Source organism: Cynocephalus volans, chromosome X (genome assembly GCF_027409185.1).
Source record: "Cynocephalus volans isolate mCynVol1 chromosome X, mCynVol1.pri, whole genome shotgun sequence".
Taxonomy (NCBI): domain Eukaryota; kingdom Metazoa; phylum Chordata; class Mammalia; order Dermoptera; family Cynocephalidae; genus Cynocephalus; species Cynocephalus volans.
The window spans coordinates 28,223,764-28,238,977 of record NC_084478.1 but is presented as its reverse complement, the minus strand read 5'-3'; the positions used below and the strand labels follow the sequence as shown (position 1 = coordinate 28,238,977).

General features: G+C 35.1%; 1 protein-coding gene across 4 annotated transcripts in view; it reads left to right on the top strand.

The window, feature by feature from the left end:
* RPS6KA3 (ribosomal protein S6 kinase A3) overlaps window positions 1-15,214 on the top strand; it is a 115,287-nt gene that overhangs the window by 28,615 nt on the left and 71,458 nt on the right. For all 4 annotated transcript variants that reach the window (XM_063083048.1, XM_063083050.1, XM_063083051.1 and 1 more), the window contains one exon: window positions 2,399-2,455. In XM_063083048.1, coding sequence (XP_062939118.1) covers window positions 2,399-2,455 — 57 coding nt within the window. The remainder of the gene's footprint in view (window positions 1-2,398; window positions 2,456-15,214) is intronic.

Genomic DNA, 15,214 nt, shown 5'->3' with positions numbered 1-15,214 from the left:
TGGGCCACTAGATGAATGATGGTTCACTAAAATAACAAATATAGGAGAGGTGGCAAGTTGGTGAGCCACAGATGAATTTGTACATAATAAAAATAGCTAACATTGATTGTTTACTAAGTGCCAAGTACTGTGCTTGGGGTTTTCTGTCATTTATCTCATTTAGTCTTCATAATAACCTCCTGAAGATAAGACTTTTTAGTTCTCATTTTCCATATGAAGAAACTAAATCTTAGTTTAAATGAACTGTCCAAGTCTTCATTATTAGTAGTGTAAGAGCGGAAATTTGAATCTGTGTGTCTGACTCCAAAGCCAGTGTTCTTAAGAGCTAGTTTAAGGTTTCTTTGGGATGTTTGGATAAAAACGATCAGTAGTTGAGTGAATGGTTGTAGCTTTTAGGAGAAAGAAGTATCCTGGAGATATTTGGGTGTCCTCACTATAGAAGTCGGCATTATTGTAGCCTCTAAAAGTGGTTTAGGAAAATACAGATTTTATACCTGCCTCCCCCTCCCCATTTTTTCTGCATTTTGGTACCATTTCTGTGCTTTGTAGTATTGTATAGGCATTCCTTAACCTAAGAGCATCCTCTATGAGTGGTGAAAATGAAAGGTGCCCTTTGTGTAGGTCAGTAGACCTTCTAGGATGGGGGCCATGTTTTATTTACCTTTTATCTCCAGGTCAATGCCTAGAACAGAGCATGAATGGAATGAAGTGAATGAATGGCTGGATGGATGGATGGTAAATAGGGATGGGAAGAGTAGAGAGAGGAGTTCAAATTCAGAGCAGCTGCCTCATGTGGGGTATGGAGGGATGGGTGGGCTGCCTTTTTTTATCCCAATTGATAATGTGCCAAAGACAATTAGCTTAGATCCTTGTACACTTGTTGAGTTAACAAGGAGTCAGGAACTACTTTGTTTCCAGTGAGGAAATGAGAAAAGACACTATGTGTTCCTGACTTCTGTTTTTTTGTTTTTTTAAATTACACAAATAATATATATTCATTGTAGACATTGTAGGCACATCAGAAATTTTAAATAAGCAAAAATAAGCAAAGTTTAAATTGTCTAAAATTCTGCCACCCAGAGATAGCCACTGTTAACATTTTGGTGTATATCCTTCCAAAGTTTTCCCATACAAATATATACATTGAAACATGTATATATTTATTTAAAATGGGGTCATTACAATCCATATTGTTTTGTAAACTGCTTTTTCACTTATTACATGTGGCTGTCTTTCCATGTCAATAAATTTACATCTTTATCATCTTTTTTAATGACTGCATAGTATTCCATTATATGGATGTACCATAAAATATTTAACTAGTTCTCTATTGTTAAAAATTTAGGTTTCCGATTTTGAGTTCTTTTTGGAAAAAAAAGTTATGGTGAGCATTCTTGTACATCTTTGTACACTTGTCCTTTTTTAAAAAAAAAATAAGTAGAATTATTGAGACATCTCAATTTTGTGTGGTGTGTTTTATGGGTTTTTTTAAATACAGACTCAGATGGCCTTCCTGAAAGGTTGTGCTAATTTACACTTTCTTCAGCGATATATCCAGAATGCTCTTTTCCCATATTCACGTTAGCACTTGATGTTTTTTACTTTGTTTTGTTTTGTTTGTAAATCATTACCAATTTGAAAGGCAAAAGGTATCTTTGGGTTAAATGCATTTCTTTGATTAGTACTGAGTCTGAACTCTTTTTTCCCTTATTGCTCATTTCTGTTGAGGTTCATCGTTTTTTCTTACAGGTTTGTAAAACAAAGCTCTTTTATGTATTGAGGATACCAACCCTTTGTCATATGTTGCTTTCTTTTTTTTTGTAATCAGTTTGTCTTTTATCTTTTTTGTGTCTGGCAGAAGTTTTAAACTTTTATAGATTCAAATGTCTTTTTCTTTATGATTTCCACCCTCCTTATCCTATGAGTATTATTTACCCATATTCTAATACTTGTATAGTTTTATTTTTTGACACTTAAATGTTTATTCAGTTTATTAATCAGTTTCCCTGATTAATTATCAATAGAGTTGGAATTTAGGATGTGTTTTACCATACAAAGTTTTGTAAGTTATGTTTGGTGAAGCTTTAATAAGACCATCTGTAATGCATTTAACTATTAAACTCAAGGGCTTACCTGGAAAGGTAATCATCATTTATTATATTATTTCCATGGAAAAATGTTTTTATAGTTTTAAATAATTTACTTACAGATTAACTTTTCAAGCACAACCTGTTGCAAATTGCAACTACATATTTATATTGTGTTTCTATTTCATAGAGCCCTTTATGAGTGAAAATATTCCTCAATGATTTTTTTTTTTTTTTTGTCTGCATTCATTTAACTTTAAACTGATGAGAAATCTGTTTTTGTGACTTTCTACTTGCTGTGCTTTTCACAGAATGGACAGCAAATTATGGATGAACCTATGGGAGAGGAGGAGATTAATCCACAAACTGTAAGTAAAATATTGTGTCACAAGGAGTATAGATAAATCAGATACCATAAAATTATTCTCATTTTTAAACTGAGCGAAGTAGTCATTTTACAGTATTAGAAATTTGTTGATGCTTTCACGTTAATTTTACCAAGATATATTCTTGAATGTACCAGTGACCTTTCTAAAAACTGTTTGATAAGACTGATTTTAAGAGAATGACAAAACAAATTCCTCTGTTGTTGAAAGTTTTTCATTAGTGCCTTAAAGCTTATTCTTTTTTAAAAATCGAACTGACCATAAATGTATTAAAGACAAAAATATAAAGGTCATACTTTACAGAAATTTTTATCTGTTTTTTTGTTCACTCCTGAATCCCCAGCACCTAGACCAATGCCTGGTGCATAACAGACACTCATTAAATATTGCATAAATGAATTAGTAAATTGTTCCTCCCCTCACAGAATAATCATTGTCAGCAGCTCAGTTATATAGTCTTCTTGTTTTCCTGTGTATATGACAATTATTATGTTTACAAAATACATATATTCTGTAACTTGGTCTTTTCACTTAACATGTCTTGAACATATTTTTCTAATAATACATATAGGTCTACCTCTCTTTTTAAAATGGTTACACAGTATTCTGTTTTATGCACGTCTTATATTTAATGTAATTTTCCCTTATTTATTTTTGTGAACTTGTGTTTCAGTAGGATATAAGTCTTAGAAAAGGATGTGCTGGAACAAATTGTATGAAATCTCAATAGACGTTACCAAATTGTCCTCCAAAAAGATTGTAAAAATTTCAGTGTATGAGAGTACCTGTTTGGCCATTCTCTATTCAACACTGGATTTTATCAGAAAATAATTTTAATTTGAGCCACTTGAAATAAATAATACTTTCTCATTTTAATTTGCATCTCATTTGTTTATTAGTGAGGTTACGTATCCATACATTATTGGTCTTTATATTTTATGTTTTGCCCAATTTTCTTTTGGGTTAGTTGTCTCTTTATTGGTCTGTACAATCTCTGTACATATTCTGGATGTTAACTCTATGTCTATTCTGTATCTTGCAAATACTTTCTCCCTCTTTTTTTAAAACATTGATTATTATCTTTCATTGTATACATACAGAAGTTTTCCAAATGCTTACAACTGGCTTCTGGGTTTCATGTTTTGGTTAGAAAATCCTTCCCTGTACCAAAGTTTATAAAAATATCCTATTATATTTTCATCTACTTTTATGGTTTGTTTGTTTGTTTGTTTTTTATTTAGATCTGTGATTCACTTAGAATTTTAGTACCAGGTATGAGGTAGAAATCTAACTCTTTCCAAATAATCTGTTGTCTTAATCCCTATTTATTGAATAAGTAAAATCCATTCTTTCCCTACTCATTTGATCTATATACCTCTTTTATCATATATAAAATTGCCTTACACCCCTTATATCAGTTTCTTAGGGCTGCCATAACAAATTACCACAAACTGATTGGCTTAAAACAACAGAAATTTATTCTCTCACAGCTTTGGAGGGTAGAAATCGAAATCAAAGTTTCAACAGGACCATGCTCTGAGGGATTTGAGGGAGGATTCTTTCTGCCTATTCTGGCTTCTGGTGTTTGCCAGTAATCCTTGGCATTACTTGGCTTGTAGACACATCATTCCAATCTCTACCTTGGTCATCACATGGTGTTCTCCCTGTGTCTCTGTGTCCAGATTTCCCTCTTCTCATAAGGATCAGTTATTGGATTAGGGCCCATCCTACTCCAGTATGACTTCATCTTAACTTAATTACATCTGCAAAGAATCTATTTTCAAATAAGGTCACATTCACAGGTACTGGGGATTAAAACTTGAACATATCTTTTGAAGAACACAGTTGAACCCACAACTTTCCTGAACGTTTTGACTTTACATACTTTTTCAGTTACTATAGTTTTATTATGTTTTTATATGTGACAAGGCAAGCCCTCTCACCTTTTTACTTTCCAAAATTGTAGTCTTATACATTTAATCTTCCAGATGAACTTTATAATCAGTTTGTCAAGTACTCCTGAAAATTTTATTGGGATTTTTATTAGAATTGCATTAAATTTGCAGGTTAACATGAAAAAAATATGTCTTCACATCCAGGAACATTTATTTATTTCTATATTCTTTTATATCCTTTGTGAAAAATTTATGGTTTCTTACATATAGTTTTTGTACATTTCTTATTAAGGTAATTCATGGGAATTTTATAGTTTTTATTATATTGTACCTGGGATTTTTGTTGTTGTTATTATGTCTTCCATCTGTTTATTGCTAGAAAAAAAATTTCTATGTACTTTTTATTGTCTTGGGAAAGTTTACTTTTCAGAAACCAACAAACAAATTGTCATGATAATTATGTCACTTATGGAAGAATGAGATCATTATACTCCTCTGATTAAGTCTCCTCAATAGTTTTGTGCTTCCTTTAAATAAAGTCCAAACTGCAACATGAGCTACCAGGCCCTGTATAATAAGGTCTTTGTATACTTCTCGCCACACACCTCCACCCCCTACTGAAAGTCTGGTCACTCAAATGCATCAGCTTCCCTTTTACTTCTGGGCTTTCACAGGTGATGTTCCCTTCCAAGAATTATTTTCCTTTACCACCCCCTTCTGTTTAATTCCTGATCATCCTTCAGATCCAAGTTTAGATATCATTTCAATTGAGACACTCCCACTTCCACCTTAAGTTAAGCATTTTTCCTTTGTGCCGCCATTGCAGCCTATGAGTACTCTAAATGGCAGCACCACACAAGATTCCATTGCTTTTTTTTTTTTAAATGTACAAACAATAGAAATTTACTGCTCACTGATTTGCAGGCTGGGAAGTCCAAGATCAAGGCACCAGCAGATTCAGTGTCTGATGAGGCCTATTCTCAGCTTCCAATATGGTGCCTTTTTTTTTTCTGAAGTTAGAGAATCATTTATTGATTACAAATGAGAACAAATTCAGAGAAAGCTTCTTTCAATGGTCTAATGACAGAGTTGTACTGGGCATAAGAAAAGATGTCTGTTGATAAGGATTTTCAAAATAAAAATGGTAAATTGTGATTTATCTTTCCTGGAGGTATTTAAAATTGTTTATTTTTATCACTGAAGATGAGAATAAACATTATATACTCTTCTAGATTCCCTTCTAATTTGCCTGTTAATTTCATTATAATTCAAAATCCTTTGTGAAACTGGAAATACAAAGAAGGAAAAAATAAATCTAATTAACATTAAACATATTTTTCTAAAGCACAATATAGTAGTTGAACAAAAATATAATTATGTTTTAAAATACATTTTAAAAACATTTTCATGTAGTCTTTATACACCAAATTGAAATCAGTGCTTTAAAAAACTAGTTTATGCTCCTGACTATTATGTTTTGTTTTTTTTAAAGAAAATGTAGTTTTATTAATATTATTTTTTTGCATTCTAGGATGTTGTTGCAGAGCGATTGGGCAGTTGGGAAGGAGGGAGATGGGGAAAGGGGAAGGAAATGTGATGGAAGAAGGAGGAAGGAGGGGCGGGCTGACCATTATGTTTTCAGTTTTTCATGTTTTGTTTTTCTGTGATATATTTTTAGGTTTCAAGTGGAATTCTGTCACATAAAGACAAATAAAACAAGTGGAATAAAATGTTATATATGTATAAACTATTTAGTGAACACAAAATTTACTTATATAAAAGCCATTTAGTGAATATTTATGATTTCTAGTGAATATTGCCCATAAGGTTTTCTGTAATGTTAAAGTGTAAGAAAAATATTTTTTCTTATTGTATATTATTATTGTTTTTATTTATTTATTTTATTGGTTATGAATATTCATGGAGTACAAAGCAAATTGTCACCACTCGTGCCAATGTGTGATGAGATGTAATGGCCAAATCTATACTGGCAGCATGCCCATTATATGGTGCCTTCTTGCTGTGTCCTCACTTGGTAGAAGGGGATGGAAGGCTGAGGAACTCCACTGCCTATTTCCTTGTCCGTATTCCCTACTAAATTATAAGCTGCATGAGGTAGCGACCAAGTCTGACTTATTCCTTGTTTTATATCTGGTGCCTAGTACCCAGTTGGTGTTCAGTTAAGTATTAGTTAATTTTTTAAATGCATGGATTAAGTTTAAGCTAGCACAGGGATCCAAGCATGGAGCCTAGTGCCCGAGGCTACCTTCAGGTTTGGTCTCGATTCCTACCTCCTCCCAAGCCATTTGAGGCATTTTACTTCATTAATCCACAGTATATATATTTACATGTAAGCAAATGTAAAAGCAGTCAGTAAATGTTACCCACCAGCTACCTTTTTTTCTTTGTCTAACAATTCCTTTGGAAGGAAAACCTCCAGTTTTTCATTCCCTCTAGTCTAAAATTAAAGCATTTTCCATCATGATGGTGTACGGCTTATACTTTCTCTCATGGCATTAGTAGCATTTACACCAGGGAGAAAACTGCATTTTAGAAATAGGTTGGAAAGGTGCAAGACTGAGACATTACCAGCAATGTGGGTGAGGTTGTTGAGCAGATCTTCCAGATTATATGAATTAGGTTTAGGTATCAGGTAAAAGCCTAGTATTTAATATTTCTTTAGTGGTATTAAATCCAAAAGATTGTCAAAATATATATTAGCCTTATAATTTTAAATTGTATTTGCCTTTAACATACAAATAAAAGTTTTCCTTTTGTCAACTGCTACTAATCTACGTACTGGAAGTTCAGATGTTGTGTTAGTTATTTATTTGATGCATTACAAGTTACTCCAAACTTAGTGGCTTAAAACCGCATACACTTATTATCTCACAGTTTTTGTGGGCCTGCAATCTGGGCAACACCTTAGCTGGATCCTTTGGTTCAGAGACTCTCCCAGACTGCATTCAAGGTGTTGACCAGGGATAGAGTCTCATCTGAAATTTGACTGGGGAAAAATCTGCTTCCAAGGTCGTGGTTGTTGGCTCAGATTCCTGGCCCACAGAAACTATGAGATACTAAATGTGTGTATGGAGCTTGTCAACTGATAGGCTTTCATGCAGGTTGGTTGACTTCTCCATGGGCTAGAATACAGAAACCAGTTTTGACCAGGACAAGACAGTAGAGAGAATGGAGAATAACAAGAGAAAGGAAACCTGGGTCCCTCAGTGACCTAATGGTCTAGTGATCCACCTTCACCATAACTACCCTTTTACCTATGGGCTGCTCTATGGGAAAAAAGTGGGCACTTACATTGTTTGAATCATTGCTTTTGGGGTCTTTTTCTTACAGCAGTTTAGTCTGTATTCTAACTACATGTAGTGATTCATTAACCAAGTAGTTAATAAATGTTAGATGCCCAGTACTTTGCTGCATTGTTAGAGACACAAAAGCATATAAGGGAAACTTGCAATTTTCAAATGGCAAAATAAAGCTGTTTTGTCCTCTTCTCTTCTGGGAAATTATCACCCACAAAGAGAATAAGAAACAGAAATTTGGTCTTTGAAATTAGAAGACTTCCGTAAGTTGAACCACAGATATAACTGAGAAAAGCAGATGGAAGAGTGGTAACAAGAGAAAGTTATAGGCCCTGAGTGATTTTAGAGTAGTCCAATGGAGAACAAGCCTTATTCATGGCCCCTAGAGCCTCAGAAGAGCTCAAGAATGAGGCCACCAGGTACTGTGTGAAGTGGAGATATGGTATAGGGCTGAAAACAAAGATTGGCTGAATTTTGATATAAACAGCCTCTAGGTCCTCTCTCCTCTGGAGACAGAAGGTATTTCATAGAGAAAACCAGGAGGCTCTAGGCTTGGGGTATTAGGACCCAGTCATAGTAACCAAAACAGCATGGTACTGGCATAAAAACAGACAATCGGATCAATGGAACAGAATAGAAAACACTGGAATAAATCCACAGACTTACAGCCAACTGATCTTTGACAAAGGCAACAAGAACATAAATTGGGGAAAAGACTGCCTGTTCAATAAATGGTGCTGGGAAAATTGGACTTCTGTATGTAAAAGAGTGAAACTGGACCTGCATCTTTCACCATATACCAAAATCAACTCAAAATGGGTTAAAGACTTAAACATAAGACCTGAAACAATAAAATTACCTAAGGAAAATATAGGGGAAACACCCCAGGAAGTGGGACTGAACAAAGACTTTATGAATAAGACCCCAAAAGCACAAGCAATAAAAGAAAAAATTAACAAATGGGACTATATCAAATTAAAAAGCTTCTGCACAGCAAAGGAAGCAATCAACAGAGCAGAAAGACAACCTACAAAATGGGAGAAAATATTTGCAAAGTATACATCTGACAAGGGATTAATATCCAGAATATATAAAGAACTCAAACAACTATACAGTAAAAACAAATAATCCAATTAAATGGGCAAAGGAGATGAATAGACACTTATTTTTTTTTTCTTCCAAATTTTATTTTATTTTGTCAATATACAATGTGGTTGATTATTGTGCCCAATAACTGAAACCTACCTTCCTCCTCCCTCTCCCCCCTCCCTCCCAACAATGTCCTTTCTGTATGCTTGTCTATCAACTTCAAAGAATTGTAATTGTTATGTCTTCTTCCCTCCACCCCCCCCCTTTTTTTGTATTTATTTATTTATTTTTAGCTCCCACAAATAAGTGAGAACATGTGATATTTCTCTTTCTGTGCCTGACTTGTTTCACTTAATATTCTCTCTAGGTACATCCATGTCGTTGCAAATGGCAGTATCTCATTCTCTTTTATAGCTGAGTAGTATTCCATTGTGTAGACACTTTTTAAAGGAAGACATACAAATGGCCTACTGGTGTACAAAAAAATGCTCAGCATCACTAATCATCAGAGAAATGCAAACCAAAACCACATTGAGATATCATCTCACCCCAATTAGAATGGCCATTATTAACAAGAACAAGAACAACAAATGCTGGCAAGGATGCAGGGAAAGGGGAACTCTTCTACACTGTTGTTCGTACTGTAAATTAGCACAGCCATAATGGAAAACAGTATGGAGGTTCCTCAAACAACTACAGATAGAACTACTATATGATCCAGCAATCCCACTACTGGGCATATATAGAAAGGAATGGAAATCATCATGTCGAAGGGATATGTGCACTCCCATGTTCATTGCAGCTCTATTTACAATAGCCAAAATATGGAACCAACCCAAATGTCCATCGACAGATGACTGGATAAGGAAAATGTGGTATATATACACAATGGCATACTACTCAGCCATAAAAAAGAGTGAAATTCTGCCATTTGCAGCAACATGGATGAGTCTGGAGAAAATTATGTTAAGTGAAATAAGCCAGACAAGGAAAGAGAAATACCGCATGTTCTCACTTATAACTGGGTGCTAAGAAAGAAAGAAAAGACCTAAACAACTCCTTGAACTTTCAGAATACTAGAGGCGGAGGGTTGGAGGTGTTTGAGAGGGATAGGTTGGGTAAAGGGCATAAAGAAAAATCACGATTTTTAATAATAATATGCTTATAATAAATAATATTTTTTTAAAAAGAAGAAGTAGGGCGAGGCACTGGCTGGAAACAGGAAGGTCACCCTACCAGCACCATATCCTCCAGACAGGAGAGTGGGATGTTCTTGCCTGAAGAAATGTCAGATACTAACTTTTGGGAGATCTTCGGTGTAAAGGCTGCCAACTTGGCCAGTTAACCTACAAGAAAGCCTACCAGTTGACAAGGCCCAAAACTTCTAGGCTACTTCTTAGTAGTTCACTCTTAAATATTAGTGAAAAGTCAAATATCACCAGACATTTGAGAGAGGTTTCTAACATGAAAGAATGAAATCTTGGAGGAACAGACAATGCAGAGAAAAGGAAAGGAAAAGTTAATGTCCTCTGAGTGTTGAGACAAAATTGATTCCCTGAAACAAGAGTAGGTTGCTATTTAAAAAAATCATAAAAGGAAGAAACTCTTAGAAGTTAAAGATGTGATAGAAATGTTGTATGTTTTAGAAGAATATTTCGAAGCTGAAGTTGAGGAAAATTCTCAAAAAGTAGAACGGTAAAACAAAGATAGAAAATAGGAGAGAAAAAGAAAAAAGAGCAATCTAATACCTAGCTAATAGGAATTCCAGAAAGAGACAATAGGGGAAATAGAGGGGAAGAAAGCAGGAAAGAAATGCCATAAGAAGCATGTTTTTTCTACATTTCAATATCTCTGAAAATCAGAATTCTTCTTATAATTGACGGTGTGACACATTTTAATTGACATCTTTTTCATTCATAATGATATAGTGATAATCATGCTCTTAGATTAGGTGGGATATTATAATGCCAAAAAATTTTTTTCCCAAAATGAGGACCATGAGTCTCTGGATTAAAACATCCCACTGAAAGTCTATTAATGGGAGAAAGAAAAAAAAAAAAAGCCCTACTCTTAAGAAGGCTCATTTTTACAAAATACCAAAACACCAGGGATAAAGGAAAGGCACTAAAGTCTTTTAGAGATTTTTAAAATCATAAAGGATTGGATATAAGAATTATATCAGACTTTTCAGCATTAGAAGTTAGAAGACAAGGAGTGATGCCTTTAAAATGCTGAGTGAAGATGATTTTCAACCAAGATATTTTCTGACATGTACATATTATAGGAAGTTCCTGGAAAATGACCTTCACCAACACTAGAGGGTTGTTAACTAAGAAGAAGAAATGTGGTATTCAGGAAACAAAGGAACCACCACTACAAGCATGGTGAAGAAAGTTCCTTCCCATTGTGATGAATACAAGAAGCTTCAGAAGACTAACTAGTTCGTTCAGTAGGCTAAGAAAGTACTCAATTCAGATTGAAGCAGGCAGATGATTCCAGGGATGCTGTCTCCAGGGATGGTGTAATAGAAGTGATGAATTATCCAATAAGTATGAGTATTGAAAATTCACTTGATAGGCTATGGCAGGGTGGGAAGAATTTGAGATAGGTACAAAGAAGGCAAATTTAAAAACAGAGCAACTGAAAACTTAAGGGAAAACAAAAATTGTACACAAGAAATGTAACTAGAGTATATTCCCTTACCTCAGCAGTGAACGTTTCTTTACCTAGGCATAATAATTATGAAGACTAAATATTGACAACCAAAAGTCGTGATATGAATGCTAAATTATCTATAATAGGACATCTAAAGGTAATACCTGAAATTGACGAATCAAGAGAAAGTAGTATAAGGTTATTATTTATCATGTAGAGGAAATGCAAGAAGGAACAATGGAGAGAGCTGAAAGGGTACCAAGAACACAGGGTACTGCTGCTTTTTTATTATAAGCCTTGCAGCACTTTTTGATTCTTTAACCTTTGATAAAATTTTAAGTAAAATTTTAAAAATTGTTGTAACTGGTGTGATCAGGTAAAAATTCACAGAAGACATGAAGTTTAACCTGAGTTTTGAAGAACAGGTACACGATTTTGAGAATTCTCATGGAAAAATGGTGTAAACAAAAGCCAAAGGGGGGAAAAAGTGAGATATGTTGGCAGTAGATAAATCAGTTTGACTAAAAGGATTGTCATAAAGGAGAACCTAATTTCTCCTGAAAGTAAAATACCTTCATTCACACCTTTTTGATGTGGGGGGTTAGTCCTGTGATGACTCTTGAACATATCCCCTAGATTTCTGTTTGTGGTAGAGCCATATCTTCTGGCTGGATTTTTCATCTCTTCCTCTCTTCCCTTTGTTTTTTGCCCTGCTATCTGCCTCTCTCCCATATCAGCTTCTCTTCCATCTTCTAGAATTTTAATGCTGTTATCCTTTCTTCTGGCTTTCTAAAGGCTCAATTCCTTCCTGTCTTTACTCACCTGAAGTAAAAACTTTTATTTCCGCCATGTATCATAAAATATAAGAAAATGTATCTAATTAAATTGATTCATACTAGAAGATAACCTATAGTGATCACGTTCCTCCATCTGTATCCCCAGAAACGTTTGCTTATTAATCCATATTTGTGTATAATTAGTTGAATTTCTCACACAATTAACTTACTCCAGCCAGTATCTTTTGTTCTTCCTTCCCCTACTGGAGAGGATTTTGATCCTTGATTTCTGTGGAGCTGGGGAGGGGGACTTTCTCCATAGTAGAAAGTAGAGCACCCCATATAGCACCTCAAGGCAAGATAGCTTCCCAGACTCCAGAATTTTCTGTCTTTTCTCAACTGGCCAGAGGACTCCATGCTCTGCATGATCCATGCTGATGAAATAGGGAGTCTTGACTGTTGTGGTCTCCTTAGTCATCAAAGAATCATTAAAGCAGTTTCCTGCTTAGTAGGGAAATAATTCTCTTAACAATTCTTGCAGTACCAAGCAAAGGTCCTTCTGAGGATTGAGAATTAGAGATAAATAAGTACCTAGCACAAAGTCAGAGCCTAATAGATGTTAATTTTCCTGTCCTTTTCATTCCAGAGGCTGGTCTTGCCTTCTCAGACTATTCATCAGGAATAAAGTATGTCCTTTAGCAAATAGGGTGGTAGCCAGTAATTTTTTGGCTGACAATAGGCCTGGCCTCAGGCAAAACTGAAATGAGTTGACTTTCCCTTAACTTGGTTCTTTGACCCTTCTGTTCCCTTTATCATTTTTTTCTAATGACCATGCATACATTAATTGCTCATAGCATCAACTTTGTAAATATTATATTACTACAATCCAAAACACTGTATTTATCAACTCAGTCTTTGTAACTCTTATATAGCAATATAGTAGTCATGTGCATGATTGTTAAAAATTGGAGAAAGCTTGTTAAAAGTAGTAATGATAAAAATGGTATAACAAGATAAAGCAAAGATAGGTTGTAGGTGATCTTAAATGGCAGGTTAAGGAACAGTACCCCTATGAAGGACGTGGGTAAGAGTACATAGGCAGTGTCCTGTTCTTCTTTTCAAATGCCCTGAAGTCATGTTGGGCCTTTAGCAGTAGTTTTTTCTGTCTTTCACTCATGCCATTATTCCAGCTACCATTCATACAGTAAATAGAATGCTGCAGTGATGTTGTGTGATGCCTTTCGTAATATCTAGGGGATTTCACCAGTTACTGGTTGCCTGTGGGTTTTTATCCTCCATTTCCTTAAGGGTTTCCTCAAGCTGCCTTAAAACTCACATTTGATCATCCAAAACGATACTCACAGTCATGAGTCCAGCACATACTTGCTCACTTTTTGCAGTCATCATGGTTCAAACACATAATAAACTACAGAAAGAGAAGCCCTAACACAGTAGACGGTAGGCAGTGAATTACTCACTCAACACAGGAAAATACAAGTGCTCATTGGTGGGGAAAATTTTGTGGTGTGGTGCAATAACACTTACTGACTTACTATTTACTGTAGACTATTGCCTGTCGCTCTAACTCTCATTGGCTGAGAGTACATTTTATCACTTAGCTTGGGGAAAAAATACTCTAGTAGATTCAAGTATATACCACTCAGGAAAATATTTCTGAGATAAGTAGTAGTGTAATTAGCACTGCATGGTGGTATTAAATAGAGTATGTGTACACCAGGCAAAATTTCCAAGCACATAAGGTTTCCCTTTGCTTCATTTTTGGCTTTCTTTCAGGGCTATTTTTCCACTTCCTAGTGTCCCTTTCTTCCACCCCTAAAAGCTTTGTAAAAAAAACAAAAACAAAAAACAAAAAAAAAAGCCCTTTTATTATGGCTTGCCTCCCATTCATATGGGGTTTCTGATCCAAAATCACTTCTCCTCTGCTCTAGTCTATTCATCACAACACCCATTCCTTCAGTTTGAGTGATCTCATCCATATTTGAAAAGAAAGCAATGTGACTTAAGCTATATTCAAGTATTCATGTTTGATTGTGTCAACCTGCAATACTGGCATATGGAAAGTTGTAGCCCCTTTACAGTATTTTAATTTAACTATTTTAGACAAGCATGACTAAGTAAGAAGAGTAAGCAGGGGGGGAAATGTGTGGACAGGGAGAAGAGAAATATGCACCTCTGGTATATTGCTGCTTACTTCAAGATTCAGACCTGGGCCAGTGGTGCTGCTGCCCCTAACTCTCTCTTCATGCCCACGAGAGATGCTGTGAGTGGAACATAGCATGCTTTCCATTGAGACAGGTCCTTAGAACCAACCCTTCTCAGTGCTCTAGGAAGCCACTACCATTTGGTTCAAGTAGATCATCTTCATGAAACTTATTTCCTATCTCTTAATTAAGTCCATAGACCCTTAGCACTTTATAGTGCTAACTATTGATGGACATGTGCTATAGAATAACTCTCCTGCACTTAAATGGAAATCTTTAGATATTAAACCCTTTAGTGTCTGAAAAATTGAATGGTACACACACACACACAAAAAAAAAATTGTATATGAAGGAATCAATTAAGGACATCTTAAGTTTTTATCATACGAGCTAATTTTTTTTTCCAGCAGGGTTTAGCTGTCATGGGATAACGAAGATGGTTAATAATTGGGTTTGAACATAGTTGGACTTTTGCCAGACAAATGCATGGTATAGAAAAGTTTTCAGGAATTCTGCTATGGACCCCTACTGAGCCCTCTTCCTTCAGGGTCTTATCAACTTCTCGTTTTTTAACCTAAGTTTGCCACCTAGCCGTTCATATGCGCTCTCCTTCCCCAGATTGAATTGCCTGGCTATGCTTCCACCAACATCATGACCATTTCCAATACCAAACTATAAGTTTATTTAACTTCTCTCTAAGCCTGTCTCTTCCTATTTTGGTGAGAATTAACTGAGATAATTTTCATGTAAAGTACAGTGCCTAGAATATAGTATAGCTTAAATATTA